The 27,223-nt window shown below is 57.6% G+C and overlaps 1 protein-coding gene across 1 annotated transcript in view; it reads left to right on the top strand.

Moving 5' to 3' along the window:
- Positions 1 to 3,778: 3,778 nt before the first annotated feature.
- The window catches only part of SCARB1 (scavenger receptor class B member 1), a 40,508-nt gene continuing 17,063 nt past the window's right edge, over positions 3,779 to 27,223 (top strand). Inside the window, exons 1-5 of the mRNA XM_016203180.2 lie at positions 3,779 to 3,978; positions 22,909 to 23,066; positions 24,205 to 24,346; positions 25,118 to 25,321; positions 26,475 to 26,570. Coding sequence (XP_016058666.2) covers positions 3,853 to 3,978; positions 22,909 to 23,066; positions 24,205 to 24,346; positions 25,118 to 25,321; positions 26,475 to 26,570 — 726 coding nt within the window. The 5' untranslated portion in view covers positions 3,779 to 3,852. The remainder of the gene's footprint in view (positions 3,979 to 22,908; positions 23,067 to 24,204; positions 24,347 to 25,117; positions 25,322 to 26,474; positions 26,571 to 27,223) is intronic.

Raw genomic sequence — 27,223 nt, 5'->3', positions numbered from 1 at the left:
ACAATTCATGTAGCACACAATTTGCTCATTTATTTATTTAAATCCTCACCCGAGGGTATTTTTTCCATCACTTTTCAGAGAGAGGGGAAGGAGGATGGGAGAGAAACATCGATGTGAGAGACACATCCATTGATTGCCTCCCGATTTCGTATGGACCAGGGCCGGGGATGGAGCCTGCAACCGAGGTAGGTGCCCTTGGCCGGGAATTAAACCCAGGACCCTTCAGTCCACGGGGCCGATGCTCCAACCACTGAGCCAAACTGGCCAGGGCTGTTCACTCATTTAAAGTGTACAATTTGGTGGATTTTAGTCTATTTACAGAGTTGTGCAGCCATCACCACAACCTACTTAAGGGCATTCTCATCAGCCCAAAGATGCCTCATACCCCTTAGCAGTCGCTCCTGATTCCCTCTCCCCTCTCCCCCGCAGCCTCGGCAAACACTGATTGGCTGCTTCCTGTCACTATGGATTTGCCTGTTCTGGACATTTCCTATCAATGGAATCACACACGATGTGGCCTTTTGTGACTGGCTCCTCTCACCCAGCATCACGTCCTCAAGGTTCATCTGTATCCTAGCATGTGTCAGCGCTTCATTCCTGTTCATGGCTGAGTAATATTCCACTGTGTCCTGTTCCGTTTCACTTATCTCTTCATCCACTGAAGGACAGTTGGGCGGCTCAGACCTTTTGGCTGCCGTGAACAGTGCTGTGAATAGTGCTGTGACGAGCATTCGTGAGCACATTTTTGTGTGGACATAGTTTCCATTTCTCTAGTACAGACCTAGGTGTGGGAAGTCTGGGCTTGGCCTGTTGAGGGGCTGTTTCCCACAGCGGCTGCACCCCTTGGTACGCTGCCAGCTGTGTATGTAGGAGGGTTCCAATTTCTATTATTACTATTATTTTCATTGTTTTTCAGAGATAGTGAGTGAGAGAAAGAGAGAGAGAGGGAAAAACATCAATGTGAAAGAGACACATATCAATTGGCTGCCTCCTGCATGAGCCCTGACCGGGGCTGGGGATCAGGCCTGCAACTGAGGTACATGCATTTAGTCAGCATTGAACCCGGGACACTTTAGTCCACAGGCCGACACTCTAACCACTGAGCCAAACTAGCCAGGGCAGGAGGGTTCCAATTTCTGCACACCATTGCCTGCACTCTCTCTGGGACAGGCCAGGCAAAACCCTGTCACGCGAGGGTTTTGAGCCCAGGAAGACTGCCACCAGATGCGGCTCTTGTGGGGTCCCTCTGACGTCAGGGTGGAGACTATTATACTGTATTCATCTCTCTCTCCTGCATCCTGGCCTCTCCTCCTCCGGGCAAGGCCTCTCTCTAGAACATGACGCAGTCTTCCCCTTCTTAGGCCGCCCCCCCTTCGTTGGAAGTGCCCCCCCTCATGGAGGGAGGTCACGGGTGGTCATGTGTCGACCATCCTTTCTCCACCGCCTCTCCCTCTCATCAGGTGACAGCGTGGTGTGACATGAGGGCCCTCCTGCCGCAGCCTTGGGGCTGTCTTGGGCAAGCACCACGCACGCACATTTGGACCTTGGAGACTTGGTAATAAATAAAAGTTAGACTGGGTGAGATGTTCAAGGCGAGCGGGTCCTTGCTGAGGGAGTGGGGGGTGGGGTGAGGGGGAGTCAGGGCCAGTGCAGAGCCCAGATTTTAATTCATTGGCTAATTCCCAAGAACTACAAAAGTAAAAATATATATATAATTAAAACAATCCCCATAGCCGAAGGCCTTTCGGAATTTGATGCGATATACTAATCAGTGCATTACAATTAATAAATTAATTAGCTAGTTGATGGCCACAAGCTTTATTGAGTAACGACTGATGCTTTGTACAAGGGCATTCTGTTTCCCAACCCCCTTCACCTTCACAACAGCCCCTGGAGGGAGGCCTGTATCATCCCCATTTGACAGACAAGGAAACTGAGGCACAGAGCAGGCCAAACCACTTGCCCCTGGACTTTGGGGAGTGGGAACCCCTGGAGGAGAGATTTTTTGGGGATCTGTACCCATCTGGTGCCACAGCCTCTCCCTAGCCACTCTGATCTAGGTCTGGGTTGGGTCTCCTGAGGGGGAGACGGTGCCAGGCAAGCCTCTCTGGCCACGTATACAGTAGGTGCTCAGTAAGTACTGACTCAGGCCAGGGCAGATCACTTAGGACAGGCCTGGGAGAAGGCTGCTTCCTTCCAAGGTGGAATGAGAGCGTTTCAGGAGGCCTCACTCTGAGCCCTCAGGGTCCGGCCTGCCTTACCCAGGTGGCAGGGACACTGCCCTCCCATCCCCGTGGCACCTGGGGGTCCCTGGCCCTCCTGATAATCTCACCTAGAGACTGAGACCTCGGGCCTGCATCTGGGGTCCAGAACTGGGTGCGTGTGGGGCCGCCGGCACTGGCAGGCAGGCAGGCAGGCGCGAGGCTGCAGGGGAGCCCCGGCTAGTGTGCTCAGTGGTTAGAGCGCTGGCCCACCCACCAAAGGGTCACAGGTTGGCTTCCCGGTCAAGGACATGCACCTGGGTTGCAGGTTCATCCCTGGTGCCCACTGACTGAGGCATGCGCGGGAGGCAGCCGGTGGATGTGTGTCTCACATGGACGTTTCTCTCTCCCCTTCCTTCCTCCCCGGAAAGCAGGGGAGAAGATATCCTCGGGTGGGAATTTAAAAAAAGAGACTGCGGGAGCCTGCTTTCACTCCTCGGAGCCTCACTACCTGCACTCACCCCCGCCGTCGTTAGAAAGCACAGCCTGCGACGCGCGGTTCCACCCCCGCGGCGGCTCCCTCGTCCGTGACGCGCCCCCCGCGCGCAGGGCGCCCAGCCCCCGCCCGCACCCGGGAGGCTCCGCGCGGTTCGTGCTGCGCGCGGGGGGCGCGAGCGCCGCGGGTCCCTCCCAGGCCCAGCTTCCGTCCGCAGCACCCCACTTGGGGGCCGCGGCCCGAGCGCCCAGCGCACAGGAAAGGGTGCCAGGCCAGGTGGCGCCGGGCGATAAGGCGTGGGGTGGGCCGGGACGCGCGGCGGCGGGGGGCCTTGCCGATAAGGCGGCCCCGCAGCGCAGTCCCCAAGGAAGGAGCCGGGCAGACACCGGGGGGAGCAGATTCCGAGTCCAGCGTGCACAGGACCCCGAGGCGGGAGCCCTCGGCGGTGCCGCGGCAGCGAGGCTGGACTGGGCCGTGTGCGCGTGGGGGGCGGGGGCGGCGGCGGCAGGAGGCTGCGGAGGCCCCGGCGGGGGAGCCAGGACCTCCCCCGCAGTTGGGAAACTCCCAGCTAAGCGGGCACAGAGACGACCGTCAGGATGGGGGAAGCGGGGGGGGCGGGGGCGGGAGACCCGAGGGAGCGCGGGGAGAAGCGCGGGGAGAGGTGCGCAGGGGAGGGGTGCGCTGGGGAGCGGAGCGCCGGGCGCAGGGGGGAGGGGAGAAGGTACAGGCGTCGGACGGGGGGAGCCTGGCCCGGCTGAATCCCCGCGCTCGGGACGCGGGGCCCCCGCGACCCCCCCTCCCGCGCAAACGGAGGCGGGGCGTGACAGGCCCGCCCCTCGGACCGTCCGATCGGCGCCCCGCCCCTCCGGCCCCGCCCCGCCGGCCCAGGCCGCGCCCCCGCTGTCGGCTGGCGGCGCCTGCCCGAATCCCGGTGCCCCTGGCGTGCCGGGGGCGGTCCGGCGGTGCCCTCGATGGCGCATAAAACCGCTGGCCGCCCGCCGGGCCGCTCCTCCGTGCGCCGCCGTCCCAGGCCCGCCGTGCCGCCGCGCCCCGCGTCCCCGGAGTCGCCGCCCGCCTCCGTCGCCTCTGCCCCCGACCCCGCTCCCGCCAGGCGCGGAGCTCCGGGAGCGCCGCGTGGCCCCGGGGCGCGCAGACATGGGCAGGAGCGCCAGAGCGCGCTGGGCGGCCGCGGCGCTGGGCTTCTTCGGGCTGCTGTGCGCCGTGCTGGGCGCCGTCATGATGGTGTCGGTGCCCTCCATGATCAAGCAGCAGGTCCTCAAGGTGGGTGAGGGGCGCCGGGGGGGCTGGAGGGCCCGGGGGCCCAGGAGCGCGTGGGAGGGGCCTCTGCCCACGTCCCCAGCACCCTCCCCGGACCAGGCGGAGGTTGGGAGCCGAGGGGAGCACCTAGGAGCTTTGCTGGAGGCGTGTTGGGGAGCCCGAGGGACCGGCCACGCGCGAGCCCGACCTCGCCCTCGGGGCTGCCTCGGGGCCCGGCCTGGAGTGGGGCCACGTCGTGGCGCTGCGCGGGAGCCCAGGCGCCCGGGAGCGCGCTCGCCCGCCGGTGGCAGCGTCTGCTGAAAAGCTCGGGCTGCACTTTCCAGTGAGCCCACGAGGACAGGAACCCGACACTCATGTGCTGATGAGAGGCTCCCATGGGCGCCCAGGCCTGGCCGGTGCTCAGCAGAGCGTTCCCGCTGCCCAGCCTCCCCCCAGGGACCCTTCGCCGCCGCGCAGCGGCTCCCCCCTCGGCGGCTCCCTGACGCGGGTGGGGAAGGATCGGCCGACTTTGCCCCCAGGGCTGACGCCGAGGCGGGCACCGGCGCGGGGCAGAGCCAGCGGGGCCCGCGGGGAGCCCGCCGCCGGCCGGCGCTCCTCCGACCTGCCCTCACTTGCACAACGCTGCCCTTTCCGCCGGGCGGGCAGGTGGCCTTCCGACGGCCGGGCCTGCCCTGCTGTCCGAAGGAGCCTGGAGTTACCGAGCCAGCCCTGCCCGCCGGGGGGAGCAGGGGCAGCGATGGGTGGGCACTGCCTCTCGCCGAGCCCCCTCCCCGCCTCTCAGGCGGGGGCCAGGAGTGGAGGCGCACCCACGGTCCCGTCCGTGCCCCGCGGCAGCCCGGGAGGCTTGGGAAACGAATGAATGAATGAGCGGAGGAAGGAGCCCATCTCCTTAGACCTGGCCCCCCTTCTCGGGACCCCGCTGGCCGGCCCTGAACATGGGGCAGCCGGAGGCTTTTCTCAAGGTCTCTGGGGGGCAGTTGTCTGAGTCATCCGGGCCACACTGGGTCTTTCTCTTTTGATTTTCAAATCTTGTCCTGTGAAATCCTGTAATCCGATTGCGTGGAGATCCCGTACTGAGCACCGAGCTCCGTTGGTTTTTCTTTTTCTTTTTTGGTTCTTTGGGGCCAGCTGGGGTGGGGTGGGGGAGGGGTTGGAGGGGAGAAGGAGAGCTTGGGGGGAACCTCAGAACATAGCATTGCTATTTTCAGGCCCTGTAGTCAGTTACACTTTTCAAAGTTGAGTCAGAACATAGAATTGCTAGGTGTCTGTTACACTCTTCAAAGTCAGAGAGTTTTCTCTCTCCTGAAAGCCTTCTGTAAACTCCCGCCGATGTTGTGGTTTCTGTACTGTGTGCACCCCGGAGAGACTGTCACTCAGGTGGCAGAAGCACCGGAGCCTTCTGCTTTGGGGGGATGGGGGCGTTTATCGGTGGGGAAGTCACTTGTTAGCTCTGTCACTCGTGGGCTTGTTTCAGGGGGTTTCTTTCTGCAGCTGTGGGTTGGGCTAAGGATGCCCGCTGTGTGTGTGCATGGGTGTGTGCCCCGACCGCTCACTCCTGCCATTGTCTTCAGCTGTCCTGCAGCTGGGATTTCTGGGCTTAGAGCTACCCGGCATCCTCCCGGAGGGTCTCAAAGGCCATTGGCTTAGGGCTGAGTGGCGTGAAGGCCTGAAGGCGGCGAGCCCGGCCCAGCCCAGCCCCTTCTTGGACAGCCCCCCTGAGTCCCCGCCAAGTGCTTTCCCGAGGAAGAAAGGGTGCCAGTGTTCAGGGGACCGTGCGGGTGGGACACCAGGGGAGGGAGGGGCTGCCCGCTGCTGTTTTCTTTGGCTACACACCGCCATGTGCGACTTGAATGGGAGGCTTGTGCTTTGATTTCTGTGTTTTTATGTTTTTCGGCTACTTTTAAAAGAAAAAAAAAAATCAAACGGAGGGAAAAAAATATAACGTTCCCCCCATTTTGCTGCGCTCCTCAGACAGGACCTCCATCGTCAGCGTCTCTCTCTCTAGACCCTTACCCATCTGCACGTCGCAGCACTTGCTCACACATACTCGTGTGTATCTTTTACATACCTTGAACTGTATTCTACGTACAAATACCCTGCAGCTTGCCTTTTAATTTCTGGATACAGCCTGAAGGTTTTCCGCGCCCGCTCATACAAACCTGTCACAGTTTTGCTTCTCGGCCTTCCTTCGAGTGGCCAAACACTTTCTTACCTGTTTCTCTGTTGACTGATAATTTCCTTTGTCACAAACGACTGTACAGTTTGGATTTACACTTCTGCCAACAGCATGAAAGGAGCTACTTCCCCACATCCCTGGAGATCAACCATTTATTATCATCGTATATCTGTTTTTTCTTTTTTGACTTTTAGAGAGAGGAAGGAAGAGGGAGAGAGAGAGAGAGAAAAACATCGACGTGAGGGAGAAGCATTGATCGGTTGCCTCCCACATGCACCCTGACTGGAGATGGAGCCCGAAACCCAGGTATGTGCCCTGATCCAGAATCGAACCCACCACCTCTTGGTGCACAGGACAGCGCTCAAACCAACTAAGCCACACTGGCCAGGGCACCATCGTATATTTTTTTGGCTACTCTGGTGGGTTCGATGTTCATTTCTCAGGTTGCTGATGGGGTCGAGTTAGGGTCGTGTATAGCTTTGCAACCCCGGCAAGTTCCTGGACCTAGCTGGGCCGTGTTCCAGGTGGGGGGACCTGGGGCTGGTTACTTCACCTGGTAGGAGTCAAACCTGGTTGGCCACCTGGCGAGACTATTGAGTGCAAAGGGGAGTGCATGTGTGAGGAAATGCCCGGGGTGTACCTGGGTTCCCATTTGAGCCTGATCACAGCCTTGCCAAATAGGCGGGGGCCGCTGTGTTATCCCTCCCTGCAGATGAGGAAACTGAGGGAGCACAAAGGTGAGCTGCTGGCTGGGGCTGACACAGCTGTGGCGGTTTGGGAGCAGGAACCCCAGTCACCAAGTCTGGGCCCTGGGAAATGAAGCGGGAGCTCTTCGTGGGATGGATTTCCCGGCAAAAGGCAGGAAGGAGGAGCTAGATGGTTCATACGTTTTATTTTATTTTTTAAAATATATCTTTATTGATTTCAGAGAGAGGAAAGGAGAGGGAGAGAGAGAGAAACATCAATGATGAGAGAGTCATTGATGGAGCCCACAACCCGGGCATGTGCCCTGACCGGGAATTGAACCCCGATCGCCTGGATCCTGGGTCGACTCTCAACTGCCAAGTCATACCCGGCCTGGCGGCACATACGTTTTAGCAGGGATCGGTCACAAAAACACATTGCTGATTGAGAAAAGCTCTGCTGCTATTTGTGATTTTAAAAAACAACAACAATCCACAAACAATATTCTGTATATTCAGTGGGTTAATATTAGTGCCTGTAATCGCTCAGACTGACCAAAGCGGAGGAGGGGACAGAGCTGGGAATGTGGCCCAAGTAAACTTGGGCTGTATCTGTAACGCTCCTACTTTATTTTTTTTCCTAAACAAAGAGGATGTTTTCGTGTATTACACATTTAATTAAAAATTAGTAGCACCTGGCCAGCATGGCTCGGGGTTGAGCATCGATCCAGGAGATCGTGGTTCGATTCCCGATCAGGGCACATGCCCGGGTTGTGCGCTCGATCCTGAGCAGGGGGTGTGCAGGAGGCAGCCGATCAATGACTCTCTCATCATTGACGTTTCCATCTCTCTCTCTCCCCCTCTCTCTGAAATCATTAAAGACATATTAAAAAAATTAGTAGCAAATCTGTAGCTTCCCCCAAAGAATGGTCAAATGGATCAGAGCCGAACACAGCAGGCACACGGCAGAGCCCTGTGTCCTGAGGTCTCCTGAGGTTTCCCCAGGAAGCCCTGGGGGAAGAAATGAGATTCATTTCTTCTCTTTTACCCCGAATGGGTAGGACTGAAGAAGAGGTGTTCAGACCTCGCACACCTCAAGGAACATAATCATGGGTCACCGTGTACCGGGCATTGTTCAGACAGACTCCCCATTAGTCCTGGGGGAATTCAGCGACATACGTCTCGTCATCATCGACAGTTGGGAAACAGCTTCAGGTAGTCACTTGCCTCAGGTGGCCTTGCTGGTATGTGCATGCCTGTGTGACAGAGAGAAACTATCCCAGAAGCAGGGAGGTCGGGGACTTCTGTATCCACCGCCCAGACTGAGCCTGCCACGCGTGGCTCATCCCACAGGCGGCTGTGTAGCTCGCCCCTTACTGTTCCCCTAAAAGACGGCCCCGTTATGTTACATGTGTATTCGTGGGTTCTCTGTCTCCCCCATGAGGATGGGAGTCTGCTGGGGCTGGGCCTGTGCTGTCATTGTCACTGTGGTGTCCCCAGGGGCCAGGCTGGAGCTCACGGTGGGCTGGCGGCGTGAACGGAGGGAGGGTAAGCGCTGTGAGATCAGCTTGTTCCCTTACCTTCTCCCCGCTCCCAGCCCACACTCAGACTGTTTTGCCACCAACAGCCGGGGCCACGCCCTGCCTCTGCTCTCCGTGCCCTTTGGCAGATCTCTGCCCATCAGTTAAAAGGTGAGGGCAAGTGACAGGTAACAGTAATGGGCGGCTCCTTATGCCAGATGCTGCTCTAAGTGTTTACGTGTATTAACTCACTTCTGTTTAGTATATAAAGAGCTACTGTCACCTCTGTCCTATTGAGGGACAGGGAATCACAGACTCTTGAAGTCACCTGCCCCAGGTCACACAGTCGAAGTGGTAGAACCAGGGTTTCTATCCAGGGATCCCGGGTAGACCCAGCCCTCCCTTCTCCGCATTTCCAAGCAGCTTGACTTGATATTTGGAGGCAGGGCAGGGCTCCCCCATATTCTCTGCTGGGTCTACTTCCCAGTTTCCTTTCTCTGCATGGCCAGTGGGTAGTGGGGTTCACACCAGGCCTTTTTCCTTGTAATCTTCCACACCTCCCTTCAGGGGGTTGTTCTAGGCTCACAGATGTCAGGGGAGCTGGGGAGGCTGCCTCTCCATCGCCTGTGGTGCCGGGCTCCCATCTGTCCTGCGTCCTGCAGCAGGGTCTGCTGCACCTGGGCTCCAGGAGGCCCCGGGGTGAAATCTCGGAGGGGAGTGCCGGTCAGACTGACGGCTGGCTGCACCCCAGATGGCTGGGTGTTTCCTGCAGGCCTGGTATCTGGCCGCTTAGGGAAAGCTGTGGAGCTAGTTCGTGGCTCTGGAACTGGCCATGGCTGTGGCGCTGGTCCGTGGCCGTGGCCAGGGTGGGGGGTGTGCTCCCTCTGGGGCTGGGAGGTCTGGCTCTGTTGTCTCATAGGTGTGCTCCAGCTTCGCTGTTTTTCCTCCTGGCCCAGGACTTCCTATTCCTCCAGCACCAAGAGGGCCGCTCCAGTTTGCTCCCTGGGGAACTGAAGCACACGCCTATTTTTAGTGTCCCTGAGTTGAGTTTATTTTCGTTTCCTACTTTGTTCTTGGTGGATTTGCTTCTCTGCTTCATGGTGTGTGCACCTGCGCACGTGTGTGTTGATGCGTGCACGTGTATTGGTGCATGCACACACGTGCCAGCTGTGTGTGCATTACCAGTCACCCGTGAACCTGTGTAGCCATGTGCACATGCATGTCTGTATGTGATCACACACCAAAGCACATGCACACATGTTGACTATTGCAACACGTGCCTCCGTACTGGTATATGTGTATACATGGACACACATGTACACATGTGTTAATGTGGGCCCTGTGTTGGTGAGTGTGATCAATACATGGACACCTGTACACGTGTGTTGGAGTGTGTCCGTGTGTTGGGGCGTGTGCATACCTGTGGTGGTGTGTCCCAGTGTGGTCTGGCCTTCCCAGGGCCAGTGCTTCTCATTCTGGGAAAAGTCCCCAGTTTTTCCTGGAAAGACTGAAACTGGCCGTGCTGGGAGATCCACTGTGATTACCTAGAACTTTCCAAGCTCAGTGACCTGGAACCACCTGGCTCTGGCCTTCAACTTGTAGCAACCGGGTCAGAGGGGCTGCTGTCGAGGACTTGCTCAGCGATGAGTTTCCCAGGGGTGTGTCCTGGCACAGGTGTATCTGCTCTGCCCAGGTCTGTGGGGCCTCTTGGTGGTAATTGGTGCCCAGAAAGCTGTTCCCGAATCCTTGGTCCCTGGAAGAGGGGCCCCAGGGGTCATGGCCACCTCCCAAGTCTGGTTTCCAGTATGAGGCTTACACTGCCAGACTTTCCGGCTCATAATCTCAGAATTAGAGGATTATTAGAGGGTGAGGAGCGCTCGGCCCCAGCCTTTCGCACCATGAAGCTCTTAACACCTTCAGCCCCATAAACACATTTATTGTGCAGAGAATTCAACCGTAGGGCTCTGCCAAAAAACACACAAAACCCCACCAAAACAAAACAACCAAAGGCCAAGTCCTTTTATGTAGCTCATCTCCCTCCTCCTTGGTCAAAGGCAACCTTGGCCTCCGCTGGCCTGGGGAGTGGCTGGCAGGACCTGAAATGCAAAGAGAAACAAAACAATACAAAAGAAGTTCATTTGGGGCTTCGGAGCCCGAGCCCAAGGAGCTGGGGATGTGCAGCTGGTCCGGCAGATTCGACCCGATCCTGGTTTGCGGCTCGGAGCCTCCCTGAGCCCAGAGGCCAGGACCCCGTGGCCCCAGCAGGAGGTCTCCATTTTCTGTTCCCTTCTCCGCACCCCCGTTTCTTCCTGTTCACCCATCGGTCGGGGAAGGGGAAGGAATGGGAGTGGCCTGACCCTTGCTCTCTTCCTGGCATTCTGGGCAGGGTTCCTCCCACCTTTTCTGAGGCTCCTCGGAGGGCTCTTGAGACACTCCACATGTGCCCCCGCCTGTCGGGCTGCCCGCTCTGTCTCGGCTGTCTGTCTCCCTGACCGCTCGACCTTATAGGACGTCCCGGGGCCCAGGCACCCTCCCTGCGCTCACACGTCCCCTGGCCGAGCTCACCCCGTGCCGCTCGGTTGAGGCTGCCTTCGTCCCAGCCACTTCCAAACTGGCCTCCTGGGGCCCATTCCTTTCCCCTGAATCCCAGCGGCTGACTCCAGCTCCGTATCTCCGCGCCGCGGTCAAAGGCGGCGCACCCTGGGCAGCGCCGGGCTCCGCATCACTCCCACGCCCGGCCCTCTGGCCTCCAGCCCATCTCAGCGCGGCTCCCACGCCTCCAGCTGTCCTCCAGCGCCCAGGCGGACGTCTCAGACTCAGCCTTGACCCTGCTCTGCTACCCACGTCAAACCGCCAGGAGCTTGTTTTTTGGTGGTTGTTAACCTTCAGCCAAGGATATATATATATATTTAAAATATGTCTTTATTGATTTCAGAGAGAAGAAGGGAGAGGGAGAGAGATGGAAACATCAATGATGAGAGTCAATGATTGGCTGCCTCCTGCGCGTCCCCTGCTGGGGAGCGAGCCCACAACCCGGGCCTGTGCCCTGACCTGGACTCGAACCTCCATCGCCTGGATCCTAGGTTGACGCTCAACCGCTGAGCCACGCCGGCTGGGCACCTGAGGGTATTTTTCCATTGATTTTTAGAGAGAGTGGAAGGGAGGGAGGAAGGAAGGCTGGAGTTGAGAGAGAGTCATTGATGTACAAGAGACACATCAATTGGTTGCGTCCTGACTGGGGCCAGGGATTGAACCTGCAACCCAGGTACGTACCCTTGACCAGGAATCGAACACACGACCCTTAGGTCTTTGGGCTGACGCTCTAACCATTGAACCACACTGGCCGGGGCTGTTTATTGTTTTTTGCCTGTTTCTCCCCATGAGAATGGTGGGCCCGGGAGGGCATGGACCTCAGTTTTGTTTGTCTCTGTGTCCCAAGTGCCTGGAACGAGGCCTAGCGCAGTTGTAGGTCCTCAGATATTGATTGAATGGACGTTTAGAAGACGAGGCTGGCTTCACTGGGAGGTTCGTGACTCGTGACAGGCTGTGGTCCCGTGCAGGGCCTTGGGGCGGCTTCTCTTCCCCCCACCTGGGCCCCACTCGAGACCCAGCCGCCCCTGCCTCTGGCCCGCTGACCAGGCTGCCTGCTCTTTCCTATTTGTGCCACTCGGCTGTCGGTTCTCCCTGCTGCAGCCAGAACGCTCTTTAAAACGCAGATTGGATCATTTCACAACCCGATTGAAACCTCGCGTGTGGTAAAAAAACCTGTCTGGCCTTACGGCCTGTAGGTACCTTCTTCACAGGCCCGTGCCTGCCTCACAGGCCTTCTCCTTCAACATACCGTGTTCTTTCCCACCTCAGGGCCTTTGCATAGGCTATTGCTTCTCCCTGGAATGCTCCCTCCCACCCCACCCCCGGTCTTATGCTTGATTCCTATTTTACGTTAGCAGAAGTAGGAAAGGGCGACAGGCAGCAAGAGTGGTCAGTGCGCCCTTTGCCCCAAAATGTCCTTCATGTCTTCACATTGCCCCTCAGTGGCTCTTACAGTATTAGCGATTATTTTGTTTGACTCTATCCAAGACCTCTTGAGGAGGTGGTAGCTTAATGGTTCATTGTTTTTATCCGGAAAGCTTTTGTAAACACTCCAGTGGTTAGATCCAGAACTTGGCTTTAACTCAGAGCCATCTTTTATCTTTCCTTTGGGGAAACCAAATCCAGAGGGGAACAGGGACCTAAGTAAGATCACAGAGCAAATTAGCATTGGGTGCTGCAGGACGTACTGTGCTGTTGAGCAGGGGAAGTGGGAAGCTGGGTGGAAGCCCAACGGGTGGAGGAGGGGGCTTGGAAGAGGCCCAGGAGTTTCAGGCACAAGTCACTAACAGGTGATCTTCAGGCAGAAAGTCCGTGGGCCCCACGTCTGCACCCCTGCCGCCCACGTCCTGGTGGCGGGATTGGGAAGAGGTGTTTTTTGGTTTTTTTTTAAACTGGGAGAGGTGTCAGGGCTGGGTCTTGCCAAAATTCAGGCTTTGTCCTCCCAGGGTGGGAGGCTCCTGGTGTGTGCTGAGGGGAACGGGGGCCGGCACGGATGAGCCTGAGACTCCACACTCTTAATCAAAACCTGCCCAGGTAGTGATGGGGAGGAGGTGCTCTGGAACTGTAGCCAGCAGGTATATTCTGCAATGTGACCCAGCACACCTGTCAGCAACAGTCCTGATCGGATGGCTGCCAGCCTGCTGGCCCTTGCCCCACACCCCGGGGCACACCCTTCTTTACCTGGGACGGCGCAGAGGTGTGGCGGGGAGGGGCCCACCTGGGCTGCCAGGCCCCTGGGAGCATCCCTTTGGGAGCTGGGAGGTGCCCTGGGTGCCGACATGAGCACCTTCCACCTGATGAGAGGTACTGACCAGCAGCACCTCCATCTACCTGTCGCTCCAAAGTGAAGCCCCCTCCCCTTAGCGGTCACTGCCCCCCCCAGCCACCCGTTACCTTCTGTTTCTGTGGATCCGCTGCTTCGTACACGTGGAATCACACTGCGTGGCCCTTCGTGTCTGGCTTCTCTCACTCAGCATCGTGTTTTCAGGTTCATCCGCGTCGCAGCAGGTGTTGGTGCTTTGTTCCTTTACATGGCTGCGTGATATCCCCTGTAGGGGTGGACCCCATTCTGTTTGTCCGTCACCTGGGGGACGGGCACTGTTTGCACCTTCTTTGTTGTTGTTTTGTTTTGTTAATTCTCACCCCAGGATATTTTCATCCATTGATTTTTAGAGACAGTGGAAGGGAGGGAGGAGGGGAGAGAGGGAGAGAGAGAAGCATTGATGTGAGAGAGACACATCAATTCCTTGCCTGCCGCACACCCCCCGATCGTGGCTGGGGATCGAACCTGTAACCCAAGTACCCATCCTTGACGGGAAATCAAACCCGCTACCCTTTGGGGCGCAGGCCGGCACTCTAACCACTGAGCCGCGCTGGCCAGGCTTCCACTGTGTCCTTTTACCTCCCCCTGTTGCCTGAATCCCACTCATGCTTCTCCCCTGCTCACCCTGGCACCCATCCCTCTCCTGGGTGGCATGCGCTGCTGGGAGCCTGCACACTGGAGCCAGGCGGGCATAGGGTCAAATCTCAGCTCTGCCTCCTGCCCACTGTGTGACCTCGGGCAAGCTCCTCCAGTCTCTGGGCTCTGTTCCAGGTCCTATAAAATGAGGTGAACCGAACAGTCCCGTAGGGCCGAGGTGAGGATCGTGCCCAGGCTAGTAGGTGGCCAGTGCTGTGAGCTGGGTGTGGCTGCCAGTGGGCCACCTCTGCTCGTGCCTGCTCCCTCTGGCTGAGGCCTTTGGAACCTCCCCACGTCGCTGTGCGTGTATCTGGCTCGTCGCCTCTTGCTGCCGCCTGGGTTTCTGAGCTCACAGCCCTCCAGGTACCGTGCTCCTGCCTCCACAAGCAGCAGGCGTCCTGGAGCCCTCCAGCGGACGGTTCCTCGCTGGGGACTGCGGGCAGTCCCTGTGGCGTCCGCTCCGGCCCTGATCCCATCGGGCCTTCTGAATGTCCCGGGGTGCGATGGGCGCAGGCCTGGTGTCTTGCTCTGAGTTGCATTTCTGAGTTTGTAAATTGGAGTCTTTTCCCTTCTGTAACTCGGTGCTGGGGGTGGAGTGTCCAAAGCTCAGAGAGTCTGAGGATCTTGTTGGGGGGGAGGTCACAGCAAACCAGGGTGAGACCCCAGGCCTCGTGTCAGAAATCAGGCCCCCATGACCGAGGCCAGACGCAGGGAGCGGATAGAGGACAGGAGGTCAGGGCTGTGGGATGGGGTGAGAGCGTGGCCGGTGTGGCCACCGTGGTGTGGAACTATGTGCGTGTGTACTAATTTACTAGGCCCGGTCCTCCCGTGGCCGTCCCCCGTGTGTCTCCGTGTCCTCTTATGAGGACATCTGTTATCGGATCCAGGGCCCCCTGTAAATCCAGGGTGACCTCATCTGAAATCCTTAACTAGTCACATCCAAATAAGGTCACACGCTGAGGTCCCAGATGGACATGAGTTCTGGGGGACACCGTTCAGCCCCCGCAAGCAATGTGAGTGCCGGACCCTCACACCCCGCACCCTGGTTCTTGGGCTCCCGGGGAGGTTGCTTTTCTCCTGAAAGCCAGTTTCCCCTTCTGCAGACGGAGCTGGTTTTCCCAGCTCTCACAAACTAAAGGTCAGCGTGGCCTCGGATGGTCAGGTCACTTGTGACAGGTGGACTGGATATGCCCAGAAAGCCCCTGCTGGTATCAGAAATAAGAGGGAGAATAAAATAGGGGTGTGATGGAAAAAATAGAAACTGTGCAGAAGGGTACAACCTCAGAAAAAAAAAGGCACAACATGAAGTCACTGCTCCCTGGCCCACAGCGGGTCCTAGTCCCAGAGGGAACGCGGTTAATAGTTTCCTCTTGAAAAGGTGTTTGCGTCCACAGGATACCCCCTCCCAGGACATACGGCCCATGTTCCCTGTGCCTGTCTCCACCTTGGGCTGGCATCTTGGTGGATCTGGGACATAAGTCACCTGCACTCGGGCAGGCGGGAGGGTGGGAGGGCCTCCCTGTGCGCCCCCCGCCCCGCCTTTTACGCAGGACACGGCGAGGGACAGAGCTGCCCATCCCCGTTACCGCCAGAGCCGTGAGGAAGGCCGAGGGGGGCCTGGGAGGCCGTGGGGGTTGGGGTCCAGGGTGCAGGCAGTGGAATTGAAAGGAGGGAACAGACGTGAGATTTCTTTCGCAGGGAGAGTCAGCAGGGGTGCTGATGGGCCCGGCGTGGGCTGTGAAGGAAGGAGAGAAATAGGACGGTCCTGGACTTCTGTTGGAGGGATTTCGTGGACAGCGGGAGCTGTTTCCCAAGATGGAAAGACTTGGGGTGGGCAGTGAAAGCAGACGGAGGGTGTGGGTCTTTAATCTGGTCTTAAATCCTCGGTAGGACAAGTCAACCACCAAAAAAAAAAATCGCACAACCACCCGATTTAAAAATTGGCCAAAGACTCAATAGAGATTCTCCCAAGAAGACAGGCAGCTGATCCGCAAGCTCCTGAAAAGATGCTCAGCACAGTAGCCATAAAACTGCCAATCAAAGCCGGTGAGAGAGCACCTCACACCCGTCAGGGCACTGCTGTCAAATTTAAAAAAAAAAGCAAGTGTTGGCTGGCGAGGATGTGCCCTGTGGGTGGGGATGTGAACCCCACTTCTAGGCACGCACCCCAAGGAACTGGAAGCCGGGGCGCTGGAGGAGGTATCTGCACACCCACCCGTGTTCGTAGCAGCATCATTCACAGTAGCCAAGGGGTGGAAGCCGCCCAGGTGTCCACTGACGGTTACACTAAATGTGGTCCTTCCACACAAGGGAATATTATTCAGCCTTGAAAAGGGAGGAAATTCTGACATGTTACAACGTGGATGAACCTGGAGGACATTTGGCGGGGTGACATCAGACAGGCTCAGAAGGACAAGCACTGGGTGTGGGGGGGGCATTGCTTAATGATTACAAAGTTGCAGTTTGGGAAGGTTAACGTCCTAGACTTGGTGGTGATGGTCGCACTGTGTCACTAACGCCACTGAACTGTGCACTTAAACACGGTCAACTTATGTTACGAGTATCCTACCCCAATTTTAAAAAATTGTGATGGAGGACTGACCCCAGGTGGCAGTCAAAATATTTTTCCTGCCACCCGAGGATATTTTCCCACTGGCCCTGCCAGTGGGAGGGATTGGCTGTGTGCATGGTAGACCCTGTGGCCCAGACCCGTGGCCGTGGGGAAATTACAACACACTGAGCCTCTTGCAAAAGATTAACCTGGAAATCTTCAACCGGTGAGCTGCAAAAATTTTTAAAACATGCACTACCTGACTGTTTTAGCCAGGGGCGCTGACCTCTTTCCCCTCAGATTGTCAAGTAAACAAAACGACAGCAGCCAACACAAAAATAGCCTTCCGGTGTGAGCGAATGAAAATTATACCTTTTTTTTTTGGTCAGATTGGCAAAAAATATATTTTTGGTGTGCTTCAGAATTTTAGTAATTAGTTTATGTGCCTTGAGGTGGGAAAGTTTGGAAATCGCTGCATTGAGCCTCTGAAGGAGGCAGCCCCGAGCTTCTGACTCCCACAGGTGTGGACAGCGGTTGTCCCGTCTTCCGCGACCGTGGCAGGCTTGGCCGTGTGCTCCGGGACCGGGGCCAGGGCGACAGGACGGCGCGTTGGACCGCGGTCCTTGTGGTGCCTCGGCGCCCGGCGGCATCTTCAGAGCAGGGTGGGCCCGAGCCTTTTAATTCTCTCCACACTGCCCCCGGGGAGGAGGGGGCGATGCCCACGTCCCCCTGTGGCAGCCGGGCCCGGGCGGGGACAGGGCTCGGCACGCTCCATCCCTGATGGCACAAACAGCACGTGTTTTCGGCTTTCGGGCCAGGCAGGTTCCGTCTCAGCTGCTCGGTGCGTCCGTGACCGGGCGTGGCCGTGGCCGCTCGCTGACCACCCCGGGGTGACCACACCATACGGCCAAGCTTCGTTTCACTTGGTTTTATCCCACAGCAGCCACCCGTGTGGTCTGACTTCTCGTTTTATTTTTGTTAATCCTCACTAGAGGATATTTTTCCCCAATGCTTCTTTTTTTTTTTTTTAGAGAGAAAGTGGAAGGGAGGGAGGAGGACGGGGGGGGGGGGAGAGATGTGAGAGAGACACATGATTGGTTGCCTCCTGCACACACCCTGACCAGGGCTGGGGATCGAACCTGCAACCCAGGTACATGCCCTCGATAGGGAATTGAACCTGCGCCCCTTCCGTGTGCTGGCTGACACTCTACCCACTGAGCCACGCCGGCCAGGGCGCTCTGGCTTCTCTTGCTCAACCGTGGCTTTGCTGTGAGTCGCCCACGCCCCGGGAGCCACGCCCTCCCACAGCTCCGTGTGTGCGGGCTCCGTGGGGTTGATCCCAGTTTGGCGCTAAGCAGAATAAAGCCGCTGGGGACGCGTGTATACACCCCGTGTGGACTCGTGTTTTCATTTCCCTGAGGTCACAACTAGGGATGGAATGGCTGGGATGTGGGACACGTCCAGGTTGCGTAACAATACCCCAAAGCGCTGGTCGCCACCCACACTCCAGCCAGTGGCAGGTGAGCCTCCCGGTGCTCGAGCACCCACGTCAATGGAGACGCCGATGCCCCTAAGCCCTTCCTCCTGTGTGTCTGGGTCACTAGTGAGTAACTTGTCCTCTCCCCCACTAGCTGCTCAGCTCCTGTTGGATTAACTTTGCCCTCCCAGCACTAAGCACCAGTTCTGAGCATCTAATCTGCTCATGCAGGGTTGGAATGAATGAATGAAGGAAGGAAGGAAGGGAGGGAGGGAGGGAGGAAGGGTGGGCGCTGTGTATTCATCCTGCGTTACTGTAGGGCAGGCACTGCAACCTCAGACACGTGTAAGCGCCATGCGGCACAAAGGCGTGAGGCAGCCTGGTGTGAGGCGACAGGGAGCGGCGGGGCTTGCGGCAAGCTGCCGAGCCAACCCCGCCTACTGGGCAGCTGCTGCTCACACAGCCCTGTGGGGATGGGGGCCCAGTGCTGGCTCATCTTCCAGCTGGAAACCCCAGATTTATCCGCTGTTTTTAAGATATTGCTGACAAATTCAAATATTTGGAAATTCCCGCTGGCCGCATCTGACCTTGGGCTAAGAGTTTGTGGGGTTGGCTTCAGGAAGATAGAAGACTCAGCTGTGTTTGTGGGGTTTTTTGGGTGTGTGTGTGGGGGGTGTTGTTTAAGAAATCTTAAGTGATTTTAAAAACTTGTTATGAAAAATTTTAAGCAGGAATGAAAATCGAGAGAACCATATAACGAATGCTTCCCGGGTGCCCCTCACCTGCTTTCACAGACGTTGGGTCACGTGCCTTCCAATCCATCTCCCCTTTCCCGAGTGACATCGGTGCACCATCCTTGTCTTGGACACGGTGGCTCTAAGTGTCTGGAGCAGCAGATTCCCCGGGGGCCTTGTTAGAACATAGATGGCTGGACCCCATCCCTGGAATTTGATTTTTTTAAAATATGTTTTTATTGATTTCAGAGAGAGGAAGGGAGCGGGAGAGAGAGAGAAACATCAATGATGAGAGTCATTGATCGGCTGCCTCCTGCACGCCCCCGACTGGGGATCGGGCCTGCAACCCGGGCCTGTGCCCTGACCGGGAATCGAACCAGCGACCTCCTAGTGCCCGGGACGATGCCCATCCCACTGAACCACGCTGGCCGGGCTGGTGATGAGATTTTGAAATGATCAACCTGCTTAATGGTTCGGGTATTCCCTGGAGCCTGCACCCCCAGAGGCCCCTGCCCCTTGCGCGTGGTTTCCTTTCGGTTGGGGGGCTGAGGAAGTGTGTCTCAGTGGTTAGTTGGTCCCTGCCCAGCTAGGAAGCTTCCTGGGACCCCTAGGGCTCCTGAACCCCTGTGACCTCTGGCCTTCGCTCTCCCCCATCTGTCCCAGGGACGCTGCGGGCTCTCTGAGGCCTGCTTTGGGGAGAGCTCCCAGTTGCGGAGGGCGGAGGCCACCCTCCAGGGCCCCGCAGCGCCCCCCTCGCGCTCTGGCTGAGCTCTGTGGGGTGTGCCCGCTTGTGTCCCACGCCCTGCTGCCCTTTGGTCTCCGAAGTCCGGAGGAGGCCTTGGTGTGCCTGCAGCCGGAAGGGGCTTGCTCTGCAGGGGTCTCAGTGTGAGAACAAAGGGCCCCCCGGAGTGTATCCTGCCCGGTGTCTTTTTTTAAAAATTATTATTTTTTAATCCTTACCCAAGAATATTTTTTTTGTTGCTTTTCTGAGAGCGTGTCCTCAATTGGTTGCCTCCTGCAGGCACCCCAGTCGGGGCCACGGATTGAACCGGCAACCGAGGTACATGCCCTTGGCCAGAATCGAACCCGGGACCCCTTCAGTCCGAAGTGGATGCTCTAACCACTGAGCCCAACCAGCTAGGGCCTGACCAGTGTCTTATTGAAGCAGCTCAGGCTGCAGATGTAGGAGGGTTCCCAGAAAGGGGTGGGGTGGACCCCGCATCCTGGCCAGAGATCGGGGTCCCTTTGCCACACAGCATAAGACCTCATAAGTCATTGTTACGGATTTGGATTTTATTCTGAGATATATAGGGAGCCATGGGAGGCGTTTGAGCAGGGGAGTGACCTGACCAATGTATCTTTTAAAAGGGTAAGTTGATTCCGTGGAGGGAGTAGGCCAGGTACTGCATTGGTCCAAGCAAGCGGTGCCCGGGGCCCGTGGTGCTGGGGAGAAGTGGGTGGATTTCAGGTGTGTCTGGGAGACAGCAGCCACGACTTGCTGACGGCAGGGTGTTGGGTGGGAGGGAAATGGGGGAGTCCGGGATGACTCAGCTCCTTAGTTTCAGCAACCCACCCCATTGACTGTTCAGTGTGCTTGAGTTTCCTTCCAAAAACTTTTCTTTCTTCTCGGCGGCTTTCAAAATCTAAAAGAAGTCGGAACATTAGCCAAGGGTGTGGTCCAGTCCCAGGTTGAATCAGCCCTGGCTGCAGTGCTCCCAGAGTTCATGGACCCCCCGGGGCTGGAGGTGCCTCTGGGGCCCTTGGATTCAGGGGGTGGTGGTGAGTGAGTTGCTGGCCAGCCTGGGGTGGGCAGGGTGAGGTCCTGGTTCCTGTCCCAGGACCAGGGCCTCGTACGGGTGAGCCGGCTCTTGGCCCTTCTGGTCAGAGGTGTTTCCTCGGGAGCCTGTTTTCTGTTATCGGGCAGGGGGTGAGGGTGAATTCGGTTTTGTAATTCAGTGGCCAGGTTGGGTTAATGATTAACTTCAACCTGTGCTCAGGGCCCCGTGGGGACACAGGCTGTGTGTGGACCCTTCAGTCCATTTGAGCCAAACCCTCTAGGGCTGTCTCCGTCTTTTTAAAAACTCTTTTTTTAAACTGGGCAGCCCTCCTGACTGCCCAGGGATGGGCGGGTTGGATAAGAGGGTCACACTGACCCTCTCTCCCAGTCTCCGTGTTCTGGGCCGTGACCTCTGGCCTTGGGGCGGGGGCGGGAAGCAATCAGATACCTAGGCAGAAGGCCGTGGCATTTTCCAGTACTTGGCCGCTTGTCATGCCCGAGTGCCGTTCCATTGTCTGGCTACACGGCAGTTTACTTGTTGTGGCCATTCGGGCTATTTAAGACAATGTTCTTAAGGCGTGTTTGTTGCTGGCAGACATCTAGGTAAGTCGTGCTGCTGATGGCTTCCTTCCTGGCCTTTGCACAGGCTGAGTCCAGGGCCAGGAACCACCGCCCCGGCCCCCCATCTTCTTTTCCTGACAAAGCCCAGCTTGTGTCTTCAGTGCCCAGTTCACAAGCAGTCCTCCTGCCTGTCCAGCGATGGGTCGGATAAGAGGAGTTGGCGTCCAACAAGGGGCCGCCTTGGCCCTCTCTCCCAGTCTCTGTGTTCTGGGCCGTGATCTTTGACCTTGGGGCCGGGGCCAGGGATAGAATCAGGTATTTAGGCAAAGGCTGTGATCCCGGCCAGGGCACCTTGATCTCCTCAGCTGCCTGGTCCCGATGCCTCTGTTCTTGTGTGATCGAAAGAAAGCCACCCTGCACGTCAAGAGCATTGCCAAGCCCGGTCCCCACCCGAGGTGGGCTGGGGGCAGCAGCCGGGGAGGAGGGGTCGTTCGCTTTTTGCCTGGTGACCTCGTGGGTGACCAGATGTCCCGGGTCCTGCACTTGACCTCTGAGAGCTCATTTAAACCTCACACCAGCCCCGTGAGGCGGATGTTATCGTCACTCCCGTTTTATGGATGAGAAAACTGAGGTGCCCAGAAGATCAGTGACTTGTCCGCCTCCTGCAGCCCAGCATCGGGTCCTCAGACACTCCCTGTGGGCGGTGAAAGCCCGGAGCCCCGAATTCCCTTCTGTTGGAGAGAGAGAGAGACACGTGGCTTTATCTGGTGACTTACTGGTTTGGCCGATTTGTCCCCAAAGCAGGGTGAGGAAAACACAGTAGGATTCTGGGATTCCAGAGGCTTCTCCGGACCCAGCTGCCTTTGCCAGAAAACGTGGCCGGGAAGAGAGTCAGGCACCGGAAACCGTTTTGGTTTTTGGTTTGTTTGTTTGTTTTTAAACCGCTTGATTGAGGTGCGATTGCCATAAAGAAAAGCTGTAGGTCTTCAGTGTACACAGCTTGGTGAGTCTGGAGACAAGCGTAGGCCTGCGAAGCCCCCCAGGGGTTTCCTCTGCCCCTTGGTTTGTGACTGTTGTGAGTATTAGCATTTTAGCTCAGCAAGAGGAATGCGTCCTAGAGATTCACGGTGCGCCCCAGAGCCCCTGGGGAAGCTCTGCGGTAAATGTTTGCTAAGAGGGTAGATCTTACCTGTGTGCCCTTAGCACACAAACGCACACGCAGAAAGGAGGCAGCTGGGATTGCCACCTTTCCTGCCTGCGGAGTGCGCCAAGGGAAGCCAGGACAGGCGGGAGCCCTCGTCACCAGCCACGCGGGTGGGGGCGCCGTGGAGAAGGCGTGATGGGACCGCCTCCCTCTGTCGCTCCCCCCGGTGGGCCCGTTTCAGGCTAAAATGTGAGGATTCCAGCCCCCGTCGGTTAAGCTCAGTGGTTAGAGCGTCAGCCCACAGACTGAAGGGTCCCGGGTTTGATTCTGGCCAAGGGCACGTACCTGGGTTGCAGGCTCCATCGCCTGGTCGCGTGAGTGCAGGAGGCATCCCATTGATGTGTCCCTCTCGCATCAGTGTTTCTCTCTCTCTCCCTCTCCCTTCCACTCGGAAAAGCAATGGGAAAAATATCCCCGGTGAGAACTAAAAAAGAGGAAATGGGAGGATTTCCACCCTGGGTAACACCCCTCCCTGCCAGCAGCCTGCGGGCCGAGGTCCGATCAGGCCGTTGTTACCAAAACGCAGGCAACACCAGCACGATTAGCTTCCCTGTTAACCTGCATCACGTGAACGCCCTTCCCCGGCCCGCTGCGGGCCCGGGGAGCAGGCCGGCCCCGGCAGCCGTCCGGAGCTGCGAGGCGGGCTGGCGGGCGTAGGGCCCGGGTCGCCCCCTCACCCGCGTGTTGTCTTGTCCCCAGAATGTGCGCATTGACCCCACCAGCCTGTCCTTCAGCATGTGGAAGGAGATCCCCGTCCCCTTCTACCTGTCTGTCTACTTCTTCGACGTCGTCAACCCCAACGAAATCCTCCAGGGCAGGAAGCCGCGGGTGCGGGAGCGCGGGCCCTACGTGTACAGGTAAGGACACGGGCGGCCCTGGCTGGGCGGGGCGCTCAGAGCAGACCAGGTGTGGGGGCTGCTGTCCTGAGTCCCAGAGATTGTTGTTAATCTTCACTTGAGGATATTTTCTCCATTGATTTTTAGAAAGAGAGGGAGGAAGGGAGGGAAGGAGGGAGGGGGGAGGGGAGAGAGAAACATGGATGTGAGAGAGACACGTCGATGGGTGGCCTCCCGCACGCATCCCGACCAGGGCCGAGAATCGTGCCTGCCACCCAGGTACATGCCCTCGACTGGGAATCGAACCCGTGACCCTTCCGTGTGTGGGCTGACGCTCTAACCACTGAGCCACACCGGCCAGGGCTGGGCCCCAGAGATTATTCGCAGGCCAAGCGCAGAGGGGGAAGTGAGGGCGCTGAGAAGTCCTGTGTGGAGCAGCGAGGCAGCTGCGACGTGGGCGAGGGAGAGCACACACACACACACACACACACACACACACACACACTGCAAGCAGGGACCTGCTCCCCAAACCTGGGCCCTTGGAGGGTCTCACAGCTCTCCCCTAGCCGTTCAGTCATCCAGCACATTTATTGAACACCTACTACGTGCCAACCACAGTCCCAGGCATGAGGGTAACAGCAGGGACTAAGACAGACACTCATTCAACAAACGTCTGTTGAGCACCTAGTGAGTGTCTGTGACTGTCCTTGGCACAGGGGACCCAGAGATGCATCATAAGGCCCTGGGCGCCTGCAGTCGAGTGGGGGAGGTGGGATGAAGAAAAGTAAAATCCTACCTTAGTGTCAGGGGGAAGGGGCACCTGGGGGTGGAGAGGGGTCTGTACTTTAGGTCTGAGATGACCGGGGTGGGCTCTCTGAGAAGGCGACGTGTGAGCAGAGCCCTGATGGAGGCAGGTTGGCCAGGCGGAGGGAATGCGTTGGGCTTTGGGGTGCGCTCTGGGGTAACCGATGAGCCTTACGGAAGCTTTGTCGCCGTGTCCTGCGGTGGGCAGACGGCGGGAGGAGGGACCTGGGGGTGGCCAGGCTCGGCTGTGGCGCTGGCAGGTTGGAGACGTGCGCAGACATCAAGGGCCCCCCAGGAAGCCTGGAGTCGCCCCACTTCCCGGCAGGCCCGCTGACCACCAGCCTTCTCTCCGCAGGGAGTACCGGCACAAGAACAACATCACCTTCAACAGCAATGACACGGTGTCCTTCCTCGAGTTCCGCAGGTTCGAGTTCCAGCCAGACAAGTCCAGCGGCTCCGAGAGCGACTACATTGTCATGCCCAACATCCTGGTCCTGGTGAGGCTGCCCGAGGGCCCCCTCACCCCGCCCCACCTGCCCCACCCTCTTCCCAGCTCGCCCTTCCCACACCCCTCCCTCGTCCCTGCCCCCTGCCCAGCCCGTTATAGACTCAGCTCCCAGGGTATTTATCCGGGCTGGTCACCTAGGCACCCTCTGCCTGGCAGGTACCCAGATCCCAGACCCCCGGACGATGGCAGGTGTCAGCAGAAACCACATGGTTTGTGCAAACAGTCCAGTCGCAGGAAGCCCCCCTTATCAGGGAGCCCCCCCCCTGAAATCCAAGTTCCCGGATGCCAGCCAAGGCCAACCTCGCTAGGGCAGCCTCGGGCCGTCGTGTTAAGGGCCCCCTGCTAACCCTCTGCATTAGATGTGTTGGTTTTATGCTCTGGGAGATAGGCCCGTTTGGGTGGCTACAGCCTTGCACATCCCAGGTTCAAGGCCAGCAGGGGGACCGTCCCTCTCTACCCCACAGCCTCAGCAGATCCCGTGGGCTCTGACGGGCCACACCAATCACTGCTGGAAGGTGGCCGGTTTCTGATTGGCCAGGCCTGAGCTGTCTCGGGCTGGGGGCGGACTTAGCATGAATCCAAGAGCATACCTGGCCCTGTTCCCAGAGGGTCAGGGACCCCCTCACGTCCACTGCAGGGTCCCTCCCTCTGCCCAGACATTTCCCTGGGTGGGCTCTTTGCCTTGAGGCCTGGCTTCGAGTCCAGGGGGATGGAGCAGCTGTGCCTAGCCCCTGACCCAGGCTGTCCCCTTGCTCTGCAGAGTAGTGCTGTGATGGTGGAGCAGAAGCCCATGGGCCTGAAATTGCTCATGACCTTGGCATTCATGACCTTCCGCCAGCGCGCCTTCATGAACCGCACCGTGGGTGAGATCATGTGGGGCTACGACGACCCCCTCATAAGCATCATCAACAAGTACTTCCCGGGCACGTTCCCCATCAAGGGCAAGTTCGGGCTGTTTGCTGAGGTAAGTTCAGGGCCTATGTCTTGTCCTCCGTGACTCATCCTGGAAACCAGTTCCCGGCTTGCTGTGGGAGCTGGCTGGGGAGCCCTGGGGGCTGGGGGTTGTACATGGCAGAAAGCCTAGCTCATCGTGGCTTCAGTAAAATAGAGGATTTTTGTCTCATGTACCTGAGAACTCTGATGGTGGATTCAGGTACGGTTTGATTCAGGCTCAAATGATGTGATCGGGGCTGAACTTAGACAATCGACATCTGTTGCCGGAAGACGTGGGAACAGGTGCCCATCAGGCAGGTCGTATGTGCCAACCGTCGCATGGATCCGAGCTGCCCAATTTTTCTTATTCTTGACCCCTGAACCTGGTGGGGTCAGTGATAGATCTACTGAGCCATGACCTGTTGTAGAATCCGATTCCTGACCTCTGACCCTGACCTTGGCTCCCAGAACAACAGTTTTTAATGAGCCCCCAGGGTTGCTCCAGCTTCAGCCTCCTCTTTGGACTCTGCTGATATCTTGTTGGGGGGAGTGGGAGGGAGAAATCGTGATTTTGTCCCTGGTTCATTGTGCCGAGGCCTGGGGCTCGGTGTATAGAAAGTGTATCTGTCAGGACAGGCAAGTTATGCTGCGTAATGAGAGCCCCAGAATCTCAGTGGCTCAAGAGTGAAGGTTTGTTTCTTGCTTGTATTGGGCATGGGTGCCCCAGGGGGCCTCTGCTCTGTGTGGTCACTCAGGGACCTAGCCAAGGGAGGCTGCCATGTGACACTTCCATGGTGAAATGTGGGTGAAATGTGCACGTGCCGGGCGTAAAGCTGCCCCCAGGAATGACATGCCACCTCTGGTTCTCTTTACTGATTGAAGGGGTGACATGGCGTTGCTTTGTTTTAAGTGTGTGTTTGGGGGGTGGGGAGACCCTATTACTCACCTGACAGGAGAACCAGACTCTCCTTGAGCCGGGAAGGGGAATGGACACTTCCCAGAGGGACACTGTCATCAGGAGGGCGTCCCTCCTAGAGAGTCCTCAAGTCCTCCTTCTCTCGATCCCCAGGCGTGGGGATGTGGGAACAGCCTGTAACAAAGCCTGCAGGCTCGAGGGCTGGCCCCGGGGTCCCTTTCCCTTCCATCCTGAGGCTTAAAGATTCTGTTCTCTGCTGTGTCCGCAGCTCAACAATTCTAATTCCGGTCTCTTCACCGTATTCACCGGGATCAAAAACTTCAGCCGGATCCACCTTGTGGACAAGTGGAACGGGCTCAGCAAGGTGAGAGCCAGAGGGAATGGTGTGGGCCGCCTGGGCCACCTCCCCGCACCCCTTCCTCCTCTTAACACTCGGGGGCAGTCACATCTGCGAGGGGGACATTCGGAGCTGGGGTGTCACCTGTGGTTAAGGCTCAGAGCTCGTGGTTCTGGATGGGTGTGGCGGAGAAATCAGACATATTTAGCACCCAGTGTATACTAGGAACTGAGCGGTTGTCCCGTGGTTCTTTTATTTTTTTCAATTACAGTTGACGTTTGATATTATTTTATGTTGGTTTCAGGTGTATAGCATAGTGGTTAGATAATCATATACTTTACAAAGTGTCCGCTCCAATATTTCCAGTACCCACCAGGCAAAATACATAGTTACTACGCTGTTACCGACTGTATCCCCTGTGCTGCACTTCACACGCCCACTGTTGTGTAACTACCAATCTGTACTCCTCAGTCCCTTCCCCTTTCTCACCCAGCCCCCAAACTCTCCCTCCCTCCCATCTGGCAGCCGTCAGTCTGTTCTCTGTGCCTATGAATCTGTGTCTGTTTTGTTCTCTAGATTCCACGTATAAGTGAAATCATGGTGTTTGTCTTTCTCTGACTAATTTGTTTCATTTAGCACAGTACCCTCTAGGTCCATCCATGCTGTCGAAACGGTTATAT

The sequence above is a fragment of the Miniopterus natalensis genome, chromosome 20 (genome assembly GCF_054644295.1).
Source record: "Miniopterus natalensis isolate mMinNat1 chromosome 20, mMinNat1.hap1, whole genome shotgun sequence".
Classification (NCBI taxonomy): Eukaryota; Metazoa; Chordata; class Mammalia; order Chiroptera; family Miniopteridae; genus Miniopterus; species Miniopterus natalensis.
The sequence above is the reverse complement of the archived record's forward strand: the minus strand, read 5'-3'. Positions and strand labels throughout refer to the sequence as shown.